The following is a 15,000-nucleotide window of genomic DNA, read 5'->3' as shown; positions in this document are numbered from 1 at the left end:
TTGAGAAAAAGCCCAAGCCAAACTTAGTCACATCTCCGAAGATGGAATTCCAGTCATCTAGATGCAAAATCGTCTTATTTCCAATGTGATTAATTAAATTAGTAATAATATATTAATTAAATTTAGTAATAATATATTAACTAAATTAGTAATAATATATTAATTAAATTAGTAGTAATATTTTTATTAAATTAGTAATAATATATTAATTAAATTAGTAACAATATATTAATTAAATTAGCAATAATATATTAATTAAATTAGTAATAATATATTATTAAATTAGTAATAATATATTACTTAAATTAGTAATAATATATTAATTAAATAATATATTAATTAAATTAATAATATATTAACTAAATTAGTAACGTAATGAACTAAATTGGTAATGTAATTAATAAAATTAGTAATGATATTAATTAAATTAGTAATAACACCATTTAATTTAGTACTGATATTAATTAAACTAATACCTGTGGTAATAACAATAATTAAATTAGTGTAATAATATTAATTAAATTAGTAATATTAGTAACTAAGTTAAATTAGTAATAATGATAATTAAATTAGTGCGGTAATATTAATTAAAGTAGTGTGATGATATTTATTAAATTAGTAATACAGCTGTCCTGCTGAGGGCAACATTGGCAAGAAACATGCTGAGAAGTCAGCGAAGTACAGGGACTTGCGAGTGGAGATAAGTCACACGTGGCATTGTCGAACACTGGTGGTTCTGGTGGTCTTGGGAGCTTTGGGCACAGTGCACGCAGGTATTGCACGGTGGCTGGACATTATTCCAGGTCATCACAACCTGCAGCACTTACAGAAAACAGTGCTTCTGGGATCTACTCGGATCCTTCGTAAAGTCATGTCTTCTTTCTAGACAGCTGTGATGGTCTAAGTACTTCTGAAGCAGGGTTTGCTTCCGGTACTTGTAATAGACTTTACAAACCAGACTGATCTGGTTGAGCACGACATATTAGTAACTAAGCTAAATTAGTAATGATGTTAATTAAATTAGTTATAATATTAATTAAATTGGTAATAATATTAATTAAATTAGTAATGATGATTGATATATTGTGATGTACATGCAGTGCAGTAATGTCAACCCTTAGATTGTACACCAAAAATAGTAAATATCAATATAAAAATTAATACTAAAATTAATTACTAAAACACGTCAATGCATCAATAAATGCCTAAAGTGATTTCATAGAAAGATCATCATTTATAATATGTAGCAATCAAACATGCATCGTCATGCACTGCATTTCCTCAAATGTACCACCAACTTTCGATCAAAGTGCACAAGCATATACATACATACATACATATATACATACATACACACATACATACATACATACAGACATAGATACATACATAGATACATACATAGATACATACATAGATACATACATACATAGATACAGACATAGATACATACACACATACATACATACATACATACAGACATTCATACATACAGAGATACATACATAGATACATACAAAGATACATACATACATACATACATACATACATACATACATACATATAACACAAACAACTTTAATCACGTGATTGCTCTTTCTGTCTTTATGTCATACAAGCGGCAAATCATTTGTAGCTACCAAATACAGTATTCAGACACTCACCATGATTATATGCGAGCATAAACATCTGGAGCACGCTGAAGACGCCGCCCGTAAAATCAAGCAAAATATTGCCGATACTCCAGCCTTCAGTGCTCTTTCTACGATAATTCATGAATGCCTGAGGGATGTATTTGATGAGAGTGGATCCCAGCTTGATGTACGAAAAGTAGTAGAGATAATCAAGCCATGTGATGGTTCCAATACTTGTAGGAATTATGGTCACAATCACAAAGAGAGCCACAAGACTGACAAGCACTCGAGCAACCGTTGAAACTCGTTGCTTTCCTCGCTATTGAAATGATTGCTACTACAAGTGGGTAGCTGGTTGAAACGTCAAGGAGAGCTTACCTCAAATATTAGGCATTGGAAGATAGTGAATGAAATGGCTGCAATAGCGTGCAATGTAAACACGACGTCGTTTAGTAAGACAGGATTCACTCCGTTTGGATGGTTCCTCTTGTATTCTTCCTAAATACAAGCAATTCAAACAACGTGTGGGTGGGTGTATGTGTCAGTGTTTGTCTGTTTGTCCGTCTGTCTGTCTGTCCATCCTTCTGTCTGTCTATCTGTCTGTCTGTCCTTGATTCTAGCAGAATAAATCAATCATTTTGTCTGTCTGTCTCTCAGTCTGTTTGTCTGTCTGTGTGTCCATCCGTTTGTCTGTCTGTCTGTTTCTCAGTGTGTCTGTCTGTCTGTCCAATACGTATATTTTCAACATAAAATCTACGTACACAACTAAGCGAGTCTACTGTCCCAATCGTACATAACCACTAACAAACTAAAACCTACAGAAACCAGCCCTATATATAAGGCTGTACAGTTTCTCTGTCTGTCTGTCTGTCTGTCTATCTGCCTGTCTATCTGTCTGTCTGTCTGTCTGTCTGTCTGCCTGTCTATCTGTCTGTCTGTCAATACATATATTTCAAACATCAAACTATAATACATATCAACAAAAGGCAGAAAAGTAAAGTTTGCAAGCTACATGAAAATACACATATGTGTATACATAGCAACTAAAACATTATGTTACTACCCAGCTTTCAGCCAACTAATGGCTAAAAAAGTAGGTACTGCTAGAGTACTACAGAGTGCTGACACTTTTCTTCTGATGACACTGGCATTACATCTTTGCAGTTGGATTGCAAATCTTTTCCTCCAAAAATCTAAGAATTCTGGAGGATTGGGCCAACCAAATTCATCTGACGACTGCTCTGCCAACTTTTGAAGGAACTTCCATGCCTCTTTGCCCCATCTTCCGTAGTGCTCCAAGACCAAAGGAATCAGGGAAACAGACGTGCCACCAGGAAGTCTCTCTTTCTTGTATCTGGAGTGCTTTCTCTTCTCGCCGCTTGGCTGCGGCTCCTCCAATCTGTCTGTCAGTCTGTCTGTCTGTCTGTCTGTCCGTCTCTGTACTATATGTTACAGCTGTTTACCTTCACTTCCGGAATCCAATACATTCCAACATTAAACAAACCGTAGAGAAGAAATCCAGTGATATTATAAGCCAAGAAATCAAAGTTCAACCCAACCACACTACATCCACACACAACATCAACAACACAAAACAACCAACCAATACACAATACAACAACTCAAGACAGTCAACAAGCTCACCTCTTCCGCTGAAAATTATACACAATCTGCAAAGCAACAAAATGAAATCATAAAATCTAAAACACAAACGCACGTTGCGTTAAGTCACAAACCTGTGGATAAAACGAAATCGACCATGCAAAGAAGTATATCCATCCAACAACTACAATTGCAACATCAAGTGGCTCAGAGTGAATCACAGTGACAGACACCTCAATATCACTGAGTAAACATGATTAATAAATTTCATGTAATTTCATGTGATACGAAGAGTCCAAAATGCTTACAGAACAGCAGCCCTAACGGCTTCGTTTGATGAGTTGAATGTAATGTAGGCAGTGCCAGCTTGAAGGCCCTCGACTTTTATGGGTGTGATGTCCGTGTCATTTCTTAGCTCGACCTGCAGTGTACAGACAAGTGTGATGTGAGTATATCCATCCAATAAGCTTATTGCCTTGCTATTGTTTAATTTAGTTCTCCAGTGTTATTGTTTAAGCCATATCTCTAAATGCTAGTTGATATCAATGTGTATAAAGTAAAAGATGACATGGAACATCGACTTTAATTTCAGTGTATTATTTATTTATTTATTATTGATTAACAGTAACTCGATCTAAACCAGCAGATCTGTGATTGGATAAATTTTACAATGTAAGTCACATGTACACGACTTATCCAGTCTGATTTGATAGCTGTGACAACGTGTTATTACTAATTTTATTGAAATACTGTATATGTATGACACTCAGTCCCTTAATATGTCTGTCTGACTGTCTGTCTGTCTGTCTGTCTGTCTGTCCAATACATATAATTTCAACATTGAAATCTACATTCAACACAACTAAGCAACTCTACTGTCCCAATCGCACAAAATCTCTACCAAACTAAAACTCTACAGAAACGTGTCTGTCTGTCTGTCTGTCTGTCTGTATGTGCCTGTCAGTCTGTCTGTCTGTATGCATGTATGTATGTATGTATGTATGTGTCTGTCTGTCTGTCTGTCTGTCTGTCTGTATGCATGTATGTATGTATGTGTCTGTCTGTCTGTCTGTCTTTTTTATTTCTTACATCAAACTATGATACAATTCTGCAAAGAACTACAGTAATACAACTAGACTAATGTTAATTGAAAGCTAACATTACAGCAAACTAAAACACTTATATATAACTAAGACTAATGAGGAAAAAATTGGGTGCTGAGAGAGTCAGGCAACTGTTTATCTGTCTGTCTGTCTGTCTATCTATCTGTCTGTATGCATGTATGTATGTATGTATGTATGTGTGTGTCTGTCTATCTGTCTGTCTGTGACAATGTCTAGTCTGTCTGTCTGTCTGTCTGTATGTATGTATATGTCTGTCTGTCTGTATGTATGTATGTATATGTCTGTTGGTCTGTCTGTCTGTCTGTATGTATGTCTGTCTGTCTGTCTGTCTGTCTGTCTTGACTAAAATGTTTTAGCAAGGCAGTCCACTGTTTGACTACCTGTAGTTAAAGACCATAATGCATGTACTTATCTCTTATGTTTCTATCTGTACATGTCAGTGTCTCCTAACAAAGAATAAAACAACTGCTCATTATTACACCATGCAATTTAATTAACAGAGTAAGTAGAAAACTGTTTACCATTGAAACTACGTGAATTCGGCCGTTCTCTTTTGGTTTAATTTCCAGATCAGCATCCGGCACGTCTAAACCTCTGTAATACATCAACATAAATTATCATATCACCACACACACACACACACACACACACACACACACACACACACACACACACACACAGTCACACACACACACACAGTCACACACACACACACACACACACAGTCACACACACACACACACACACACACACACACACAGTCACACACACACACAGTCACACACACACACACACACACACACACACACAGTCACACACACACACAGTCACACACACACACACACACACACACACACACACACACAGTCACACACACACACACACACACACACACACACACACACACACAGTCACACACACACACACAGTCACACACACACACACACACACACACAGTCACACACACACACACACACACACACACACACACACACACAGTCACACACACACACACAGTCACACACACACACACACACACACACACACAGTCACACACACACACACAGTCACACACACACACACACACACACACACACACACACACACACAGTCACACACACACACACACACACACACACAGTCACACACACACACACACACACACACACACACACACACAGTCACACACACACACAGTCACACACACACACACACACACAGTCACACACACACACACACACACACACACACACACACACACACAGTCACACACACACACAGTCACACACACACACACACACACACACACAGTCACACACACACACAGTCACACACACACACACACACACACACACACAGTCACACACACACACACACACACACACACACACACAGTCACACACACACACACACACACACACACACACACACACACACACACACACACACACACACACACGAAAAACGATTATTTATATCGTCAAGTGATAGAGCCAGTTAGGTACCTGACAGTCACAGTGAACGACGTGTTTCTCCCAATAACAACATTGTCTGGATGTGAAAAGGTAATGTAGAGTCCATCAACAGAGCAGGCTGAACAAAATGAGCAAATTAGGCACGAAACGGGCACTAAAATATATCATTTCAACTGTAAACCTGTGTGCGCTAACGCAGCCATGAGAAATAGAGTCCGAAAACGAAGCGTCATGACGTTCGTTTGGGTTACTCAACAGATCTCGTGAATAAACTACTACTCAGCACACCTTCGGAGACCCAAACCTCGCGCAACTGTTGCACTCCGCAAAGGGTAAATTATTATGGATACTACCATCATAGTGATACATAGCTATCGCAGAGCAAATGACGAAAGTGCAAGTACTATAATAATACTTACCCGTGCGCGGCTTCTGTTTCAAAACGTAGACTTACTTAACGCGCGCTATCTGCTTCTAGGTGGTGGGTTGTTTCTACTCTGCTAACGTCTAGATGCTACGTTGGCATATTTTGATAACACGAGAGCTCTTCTAAGGTTGTTTCTTATTAGCTAAATTAGCATTTCATCGAGTCATTGAAGATTCACATCTAGAAATGATTTCTTCTCGTCATTTACGAATATTCTTTCCTCTCAGTCGCTGTGCAAGGTAAGCCTTATTTATTTGGTAAAGATGCACGCTTGGGATCACTCGCTCAGAACCACAAATTTTTAGTTTTCTGGGGCAGCTTAGGATAGCGCGCGTTAGTCAACTTATTGAAATTAATTAATACTTGGATTTATTTATTATTTATTTAGTTATTAACTATCTATTTATTTATTTATTATCAATTTATTTATTTGTTATCTATTTATTTATTTATTTATTATCAATTTATTTATTTGTTATCTATTTATTTATTTATTTATTATTTCGACAAACATATTTGCTTATTTACAAAAATACTTTCCTACCATATGGTTGATTGAGTTACCAGCAAGACTGGTCAGTCGTCTCATTAAATCTGAATCATAAACGGTGCATGTTGATTTCAACTATTACAGTGCTAAAACTAAAAGCAAGAAACGCCAGCCTCAGTCTCAAGCGGATCATTTCCAGACGGAATCGGAAACAAAACTCATTCCCTTACCACGTCACAAGCAGGTCATAGCACAAACGTATCCATTGTTACTGGTGAACTCCGATGGATCGACGATTCGAATTCGTCACAAGTGGCCCCACATGATCATCAAATTACCTATCGATCTGAGCACATTATCTGAAGACCAAAAAGCCGAGCGACTGAAGAGGAGAAAGCCACCTGTAGAGGTTGAGGATATTGATGATGGACTTGACGACGACGACTTCAATCAGAGACAGTATGCAGACATCTTCAAAAATAGCTGAAGACAACAGCTGTTGTGTCAGGAAATAGAGTAGTCATGCTAACTACATATTATATAAGTAGCTATAGCTGCCAATTGCACACGATGTCTTGTGTCCGACCATCTAAGTCATAGTGCATGCATACATGTACATGAATGTCATGTAAATCGTCGTAACCAAATAGTAAAATGCTGACAACAGACTGAAGAAATCAGTGAGATATTAATAGTCGATAATAGCAAGATATTTCCAGTATATCCGGGTAGGTGTTTAGTCACACATACGGGAAATGATTTATCCGGGAGTTTGTGTTGTCTCCGCCCAACCACAGACCGAATATGTGTTTACGAGGGAATTTGTGATAATTAATTATTTTAATTAATTAATTTGCCCCAGCGAAGAACAGGCTACTCAGCTAGTGTACTGTATAAGTAGCTGCCAATCGCACAATGTCTCTGATGTCCGACCATCTATGTGACATAGTAAACCCAACAACAGACTGACAAAATCACCTGACATTTGCTGCTAATGTGTGAGACCAGCAGGGGGTCAAATTGGTCTGCGTGAGCGTATCCGGGGAGGATATGATTGTGTTGCGTGGGCGTGCCCGATTGTTTGCGTGGGCGTGTCCTTAGTCTTGCGAGGGCGTGTCTGGACCCGATTGTTTGCGTAGGCGTCTCATTTCCTTCGTTTGCATGGGTCTGATTGTCATTTTTGCGTGAGGTCAGATTGTTTGCGTGGCTGTGTGTGGGTCATTTGTTTACGTGGGTGCGTCCGCGCATGAATGTTTTGCGTGGGCGTGTCCGAATGTTTGTCTGGGTCCAATCGTTTGCGTGGGCGTGTCTACCTCCTAGTACACTACATTTCAATCGACATCTATTGAAGCCCATAGCTCTACCCACCGACCACTATTCACTGTCTTCTTTACTCATTACAGCAGCAGCGAATACAAACAAGCAAACTACTTGTTCATTCCGATGAGATGAAAAGCACCCAACCGTGTGCCCATTGTGAATCTAATGTCATTATTAACAACTTTTTTTCGTTGAGTTTTAGTTGCCACCAAGGGCCGGGAAATCCTCCTGATTCTCAAAATTTGGAGTTGTGTCTGCTTGGCTCTTCTCACTTGAGTTCTGTCTACGAGTGTAGTAGCCACTGCCACCACGACCTCGTCCACTACCCCGACCGCCTCGGGAGTCACTTTCACCGCGTCCACGTCCGCGTCCACGAGTTGTGGGAGGGTCGTTGAAACGAATACGTATATTAGACACTGTCTCTTTCACTCTGCCTGACTTGTGTCCTTTGTCTCCGTCGTCCTGGACACAAAGCTATTATGGCTTGCATGTAATACATTTGTATGCAAATGTGTGTGTTGTCTGTCGCATTCTGTATATTCATATGTTCAAATATGTTTGTCAGTCTGTCAGTCTGTCTGTCTCCCTGTCTGTTAGTGTGTTTGTCTGTCTGTCTGTCTGACTGTCTGTGTGTCTGTCAGTCAGTCTGTCTGTTGTCTGTCTCCCTGTCAGTGTGTGTCTGTCTGTCTGTCTGTTAGTGTGTGTGTCTGTCAGTCAGTCAGTCTGTTGTCTGTCTCCCTGTCAGTTTGTCTGCCCGTGTCTGTCTGTTTGTCTGTCTGTGTCTGTCAGTCTGTCTGTGTCTGTCAGTCTGTCTTTCTCTCTGTCTGTCAGCGTGTCTATCAGTCTGTCTGCCCGTGTCTGTCTGTTTGTCTGCCCGTGTCTGTCTGTTTGTCTGCCTGTGTCTGTCAGTCCGTCTGTCTGTCTTTCTCTCTGTCAGTGTGTCTGTCCTACTTGTTCATGTCTGTCTTGCTTATCCAATACTTACCATTTTTGCATACTCGGTCTCAAAATCGTCACTTCTTTGAATAGGAACAGCCTTTGCCCACTTCTTTGAGTCTTCGCCTTCACTTGGTTTCCGTAGTTTAAAGTGAGCTTTGGTCTTTAGTTTTTCCTGTTCAGCCTTGTACTCATCAAGAGTCATCTGCTTGGCATTTTCCTCATTAGCAGCAGACTCCTCACCACCTTCACTGACACACACCATTCAAAATTATTACTTCATTGATAACATACTACAACTGTAAACACACACACACACACACACACACACACACACACACACACACACACGTGCGCACACACACACACACACACACACACACAAGTTACTTTGTTTCTTCAACGTTCTCCTCAGATGCTTCCTTTTTCTCTGTGTCATCAGAAGCAGCCCAATCAGTAGTCGTCTTCTCTTGTTTGCTTCCTGTCACCTCATCAAACACCTCCGCCTCTTGACTGCCAAAACAATTATTACTTAACACACTACAGTAAACGTTGAGTTGATACTAACCCAGAATCATCTGCCATGCTTCCCCAATTATGAGATCCTCCACCGTCACGTTTCTCATTTGGTCCACGGTAAGTACTGTACATACAATCAATACAACATCAGTGCAGTACAAAGACACACACACACACACACACACACACACACACACACACACACACACACACACACACACACACACACACACACACACACACACACACACACAAACACACACTGCTAGTATAAATTTACCATTAACACATAACATCAATACACCCGACCATATTCTTACCTCTTGTCTGATCCACTGCGTCTATCAAACTCTCTCTTTCCTCTGCCTTCAAAATCTCTTCTAATTCTGCCTTCATATTCTCTCCTAACTCTTCCCATCCCTCGTCCTCCTCGTCCCCCTCGTCCACGTCCACGAAACGACTGTCCAGGTTGGTCTCTATCTTCGCCCTTCGTTTCCGTACTTGACGACTTCGAAGAGTCACTGAACGTCACTTTTCGTCGTTCATTGTTGTTATTGTTGTTGGCGTAACGAGGTGCTGTACTATTGCGATCGCGATCATCGGATGAACCAGATGGTGGCCCACGCCGCTCCCGATCAGCCTTGCCCGTTTTCTTCTCTCCTTGATCACCTAAAATACACAAAACATGAAAAAGTGAAAACCTCCGTTTGGTGTTCATACCAGTCACAACGTACACGTTTGCATATAACTCAAGAGACACCAACCGGATGCCAGTTTGACTGACTCAATTATAAACGCAATCAGTCACATGGCATCTGGACTCCAAGGCTACCTAATCGTCACAAGCCACTGATTCACTGGTGCATGCGCCTCACACAGAATCAATGACTGTCTCTATACTTCGTGTATAGGAAGCAATGCATGCAAGCAAATCTCAAGACAAAATTTTAGTGTGATAAAATGTCAGTTTAAGCAATCATGCATCAATACAAACGCGTGCCAATTCCAGACACTGCATCACACACGTGTCAACTATTTATCAAATCTCCACTCTAAATCAGGACCAAACACTCGCCAGTCGCAATCCCAATACAATCCCAATACAACGTAAACGTTTGCATATAATTCGAGAGATGCCGACCGGATGCCAGTTTGACTGACTCGATTGTAGACACACCAGTCACGTGGCATCTGGACTCCAAGGCTACCTAATCTATCACACACGCCAGATTCACTGGTGCATGCGGCCCACACAGAATCAAGATGAGACATGACTGTCTCTATACTTCGTGTGTAGGAAGTAGTGCATGTAAGCAAATCTCAAGACAAAATTTTTCGTGTGATAAAATGTCAGTTCAAGCAATCATGCATCAATACAAACGCCTGCCAATTCCAGACATTGCATCACACACGTGTCAACTATTCATCAAATCTCCACTCTAAATCAGGACCAGTGGCAATCTCAATACAACGTAAACGTTCTCATATAATTCGAGAGACGCCTACCGGATGCCAGTTTGACTGACTTGATTGTAGACACACAACCAGTCACATGGTATCTGGACTCCGAGGCTAGCTACATCTCACCCGCCACTCTGATTGACTTTACCTTCTTTTCTTCCACTTGTTTCGCTCTTTGGACTTGATTTCACGTTTTCTACTGTTTTCTTCTCGACTGTTTTCTTTACCGGTTTCGTCTCCTTCTTCACGTCTTTGCTATCCTCTTTTCGTCTTTCTGTTTCCGCCATCACGTCGAGAGGATCGTTTTCGTCGTCGATGAAAAGGTCGAAACGATTCTTTACGCCGACACCGTACGAACTCTCCATCCTGCTATCGGTTGATCGAAACGGAGTGACGGATTGCAATGGATGGACGAATTATTACACCCACATCGCTGTGTTGGGTGAAGATAACTGCGCATGCTCGGAAAGTTAAGCTTTGTGCGCGTTTTAGCCTCGGATGTACGTACACTGTACTTGCAGTCACGTGGTGTCAAAACGCACGTGCACTTAAACACGCACGCGCAACTGGTAAACTTCTTGCGCGCGCGCGCGTTAATTCCGACACCTGCGCACGCGCAAGTGGTAACGTGGTGTGCGCGCGCAAATGTCCACACCTGCGCACGCACACAGGCATGCACGCACCAAGGGTTTCCCTATAGCGCGGCGCTGAGGCGCTGCGCCGCGCTGTGGTGATGGCGCTATGGTGATGACTGTATCTCAAATGGTGTGATGACTGTATCTCAAATGATGGTTGATAGGGAATTCCAAAAGTTATTTGACGGCACAGCACGTAATTTTATCTGCCCAAAGCGTAATTACTTGAAGGCAGAGCAGCATCCAATTGTCTACAGGGTTACAAGTCTGTCGCGCCGCGTAGACGTGACATTAGTCCCAGCTCACCACACCCACAGCTTTGTAATTGGCATTTCCTCAACGCGACCTTGTACACATAATCCTGTAGATAACTAGGTGCTTGTCTGCCGTCAAGTAGATTTGGGCAGATAATTACGTGTTGTGTAGTCAAGTAACTCTTGCTTTCATTGTCAATCCTCATTTGAGGTAACTGTTTACTGTGTGTGAGGTTTTTATCATTCTTGTTTAGTGTACTCTTACAGATCAATTTACAGAAGTAACCACTCAACTGGAATAACAATATAGAATTTCACAGTATTTGCTCACTGGACTACTAAGTAGTATGCATAGTAAGTTGTACAAGTTCAGTTAAATGTCAGCTAACACTACCTGTAGTCTATATGATCTAACAGTTGTGTTGATGATAAGACAGTAATGCATATCACCTTGACCTAGTGACTATCCATGTGGCATGTGTTCCTACCACGCCATCATGACATTTATGTCAGTGGCTACACCAATAAGTCTGACAATCATTAATTAATTAAAGTTACTTCTTCTGTTTAAGATAAGATCTCGGTGGCTAATTAATATTAATAAAATGCCGCGCTGTTATTAATTCCTGGGGAAACCCCTGCGCACTACTAATTATAACAGATGTGACACCAATGCTGCTATGCTATTGTCTAGTTATTTTCAAATTCAGTCAGTTATGTCAGCATCATTCTTCCTTCATTCTAAACTCTGTAGTACATGCATGCACTTCTTTGCCAAACACTGCAGGCTGCATTTGCTCGTCTAACTGTAACTTTTGTTGTTTTCATGAAGAGCTAGTGGCTTCAATTGTCTCGCTTTCCAAAAGAAATCTGACCGAATGAGTAGACAGCCACTGCAGTGCCTCGCTCAGACCCTCACCAGTTCTAGCAGATGAGCCAATAATATTCCACGTGCGTCCACAGCAGACTTTGTGAAGTGCCAACGACTCGGACACCACATCACAATGTAAGGCTCCTGGAACATCCTGAAAACATGTCGAAGCGATTAAGTGTGTGTGTGTGTGTGTGTGTGTGTGTGTGTGTGCACATGTGTGTGTGTGTGTGTGTGTGTGTGTGTGTGTGTGTGTGTGTGTGTGTGTGTGTGTGTGTGCACACGCACGCGTGCATGCATGCATGTGTGTGTGCCTCTGACTGTGTCTGTATCAGTGTGTGTGTGTGTGTGTGTGTGTGTGTGTGTGTGTGTGTGTGTGTGTGTGTGTGTGTTCACACACAAAACAGGAAACAGCCTCCACACCTGTTTGTTGGCCAAAACAAGAATCCCCGTTTCTTTCAGTTGAGGTTCCCCCATCAGTTTGCTTAGCTCTTCGTTCACCTCAGAAAACCGGTCACTGTCTTCCGCATCAACTACATACATAACAGCTACACACATTCAACACAACAGCAAATCATAAAAACGATTGTTGCATGTCATCGTGTATCACACACACTAGACCTTGTGTGTTATGATAATAATGTCTCCACAACGGTCTAATCTTTTCCATCCCTCCGACGTCCCAAAGCGTCAGTTTAGAATGGCCGTGTTCCAATGTTTCAACGTTAAATCCTAAATATAAACATTTACTCCACTACTACAACAACCTAGTTGATATTAAATCAATAATATCAATAATAATAAATATTAATAGTAAACATCAATAATAAATATTAATAATAAACAACAATAAATAATAATAATAAATATCAATAATAAATATTAATAATAAATATTAATAATAAATATTAATAATAAATATCAATAATAAATATTAATAATAAATATCAATAATAAATATCAATAATAAATATCAATAATAAATATCAATAATAAATATCAATAATAAATATCAATAATAAATATTAATAATAAATATCAATAATAAATATCAATAATAAATATCAATAATAAATATCAATAATAAATATCAATAATAAATATTAATAATAAATATCAATAATAAATATTAATAATAAATATCAATAATAAATATTAATAATAAATATCAATAATAAATATCAATAACAGAAAATATCAATAATAATAAATATTAATAATAAATATCAATATTAAATATTAATAATATTATTATTATTTATCATTGATATTTATTATTGATAAATAGTTTCTATCACCATACCTTAAGCCAATTTCTCACCTATTGTAGGTATAGTCGGTATAAACTCGTTTTGCTTTAACTTAAATAGAACGGCCGTCTTGCCTGCATTATCCAGCCCAAGAACAAGAACCCTCATTTCCACATTAATTCCAATATGAACCGCATTGTCTTGTGCAAACGCAACCGGAATCTCAGACTCCGCACATTTCACTTCAGAAATCAGACGGCTGTGATGCTCCTGCTGCTGAACAATATTCTCCACTAAAGCAAGAACCTCGAACTTCGTCTGAACAATTCTGATATCGTCACTCAAAAGAGTCTGGTGACATTCGGTGGACACTTTGGCAACTTGTGCATCCAACGCAGTCAATTTATCAAGATGTTCGCGAAACGATTGAAGTCGGTCGTCAACGTACTGACTGACTAGCTGCAAACCAGCCTCCTCTTGCTTCGCTAGAACGTCTCGCATCTGAGTGAAATGATCTCGAACACGTTGAGATGCCTCTTCAGCTGTTCCTCGGGTTTGTTGCTCGTTTGCATTACCAGTGATTGGACCCTGGATTTCACGTATGACCTTCGCTATATGCTCGTTCGCTGCCTGTACGTCTTGACTCAAAGCGTGAACCTTTTGCAGTGAACTGAGTAATAATGTTTTTGTCTTCTCGGCTTCTGACGTCACTAAATTATGTCGATGTCCCGTATGTTTACCATAGTCTTTACACACAATGCACATGAGACAACACAAACACTGCGACTCGAGGCATACGAACTCGGTCGGATGAGACGGATGCTCGGGACACTTGGGATGCTGACGAGGCTTGTCGTGGATCGAGACTCGTCGGTGCTTCGTCAATGTCCGACCCGCGTGAGTCGAAGTCGAACACGACTCGCACAGGTTGGTCCCACACGTCAGACAATACAAACTAGCAGAGTGAGACGGGTCCTCATCACATGGAACAAGTGGTAACAT

General features: G+C 40.1%; 4 protein-coding genes across 4 annotated transcripts in view; 1 reads left to right on the top strand and 3 right to left on the bottom strand.

The window, feature by feature from the left end:
• Nucleotides 1–6,128, bottom strand: part of LOC134185599 (cystinosin-like) — a 6,550-nt gene extending 422 nt beyond the window's left edge. Inside the window, exons 1-10 of the mRNA XM_062653424.1 lie at nt 6,017–6,128; nt 5,866–5,953; nt 4,882–4,954; nt 3,545–3,657; nt 3,371–3,479; nt 3,279–3,304; nt 3,098–3,197; nt 2,013–2,132; nt 1,665–1,953; nt 1–57 (exon numbers count right to left, since the gene is read on the bottom strand). The exon at nt 1–57 is cut by the window's left edge and continues 422 nt beyond it. Coding sequence (XP_062509408.1) covers nt 1–57; nt 1,665–1,953; nt 2,013–2,132; nt 3,098–3,197; nt 3,279–3,304; nt 3,371–3,479; nt 3,545–3,657; nt 4,882–4,954; nt 5,866–5,953; nt 6,017–6,068 — 1,027 coding nt within the window. The 5' untranslated portion in view covers nt 6,069–6,128. The remainder of the gene's footprint in view (nt 58–1,664; nt 1,954–2,012; nt 2,133–3,097; nt 3,198–3,278; nt 3,305–3,370; nt 3,480–3,544; nt 3,658–4,881; nt 4,955–5,865; nt 5,954–6,016) is intronic.
• A 168-nt stretch (nt 6,129–6,296) lies between these two features.
• Nucleotides 6,297–7,429, top strand: LOC134185980 (large ribosomal subunit protein mL55-like). The gene is made up of 3 exons (XM_062653877.1): nt 6,297–6,389; nt 6,447–6,501; nt 6,897–7,429. The coding sequence occupies exons 2-3, from the start codon at nt 6,449–6,451 to the stop codon at nt 7,237–7,239; spliced, it is 396 nt and encodes a 131-aa protein (XP_062509861.1). The 5' UTR covers nt 6,297–6,389; nt 6,447–6,448; the 3' UTR covers nt 7,240–7,429.
• A 648-nt stretch (nt 7,430–8,077) lies between these two features.
• Nucleotides 8,078–11,442, bottom strand: LOC134185907 (SERPINE1 mRNA-binding protein 1-like). The gene is made up of 6 exons (XM_062653790.1): nt 11,137–11,442; nt 9,848–10,196; nt 9,577–9,651; nt 9,399–9,521; nt 9,058–9,259; nt 8,078–8,534 (listed from the first exon to the last, which is right to left on the bottom strand). Exons 1-6 carry the CDS (start codon nt 11,351–11,353, stop codon nt 8,271–8,273), a joined length of 1,230 nt encoding a protein of 409 aa, XP_062509774.1. The 5' UTR covers nt 11,354–11,442; the 3' UTR covers nt 8,078–8,270.
• A 966-nt stretch (nt 11,443–12,408) lies between these two features.
• LOC134185408 (E3 ubiquitin-protein ligase TRIM23-like) overlaps nt 12,409–15,000 on the bottom strand; it is a 2,965-nt gene continuing 373 nt past the window's right edge. The window contains exons 2-5 of the mRNA XM_062653187.1: nt 14,070–15,000; nt 13,370–13,480; nt 13,172–13,296; nt 12,409–12,902 (exon numbers count right to left, since the gene is read on the bottom strand). The exon at nt 14,070–15,000 is cut by the window's right edge and continues 288 nt beyond it. Coding sequence (XP_062509171.1) covers nt 12,702–12,902; nt 13,172–13,296; nt 13,370–13,480; nt 14,070–15,000 — 1,368 coding nt within the window. The 3' untranslated portion in view covers nt 12,409–12,701. The remainder of the gene's footprint in view (nt 12,903–13,171; nt 13,297–13,369; nt 13,481–14,069) is intronic.

This window comes from Corticium candelabrum, chromosome 10, assembly GCF_963422355.1.
Source record: "Corticium candelabrum chromosome 10, ooCorCand1.1, whole genome shotgun sequence".
Taxonomy (NCBI): Eukaryota; Metazoa; Porifera; class Homoscleromorpha; order Homosclerophorida; family Plakinidae; genus Corticium; species Corticium candelabrum.
The sequence above is the reverse complement of the archived record's forward strand: the minus strand, read 5'-3'. Positions and strand labels throughout refer to the sequence as shown.

Bases quoted from the DNA above. Each gene is read 5' to 3' on its own strand.
- LOC134185980 (XM_062653877.1), top strand. From the start codon at position 6,449: ATGATTTCTTCTCGTCATTTACGAATATTCTTTCCTCTCAGTCGCTGT. The intron at 6,502-6,896 runs GTAAGCCTTATT...CAACTATTACAG, and splicing joins CCTCTCAGTCGCTGTGCAAG to TGCTAAAACTAAAAGCAAGA.
- LOC134185907 (XM_062653790.1), bottom strand. From the start codon at position 11,353: ATGGAGAGTTCGTACGGTGTCGGCGTAAAGAATCGTTTCGACCTTTTC. The intron at 9,652-9,847 runs GTAAGAATATGG...TTGTATGTACAG, and splicing joins CGCAGTGGATCAGACAAGAG to TACTTACCGTGGACCAAATG. The intron at 8,535-9,057 runs GTAAGTATTGGA...CTTTGTGTCCAG, and splicing joins AGACCGAGTATGCAAAAATG to GACGACGGAGACAAAGGACA.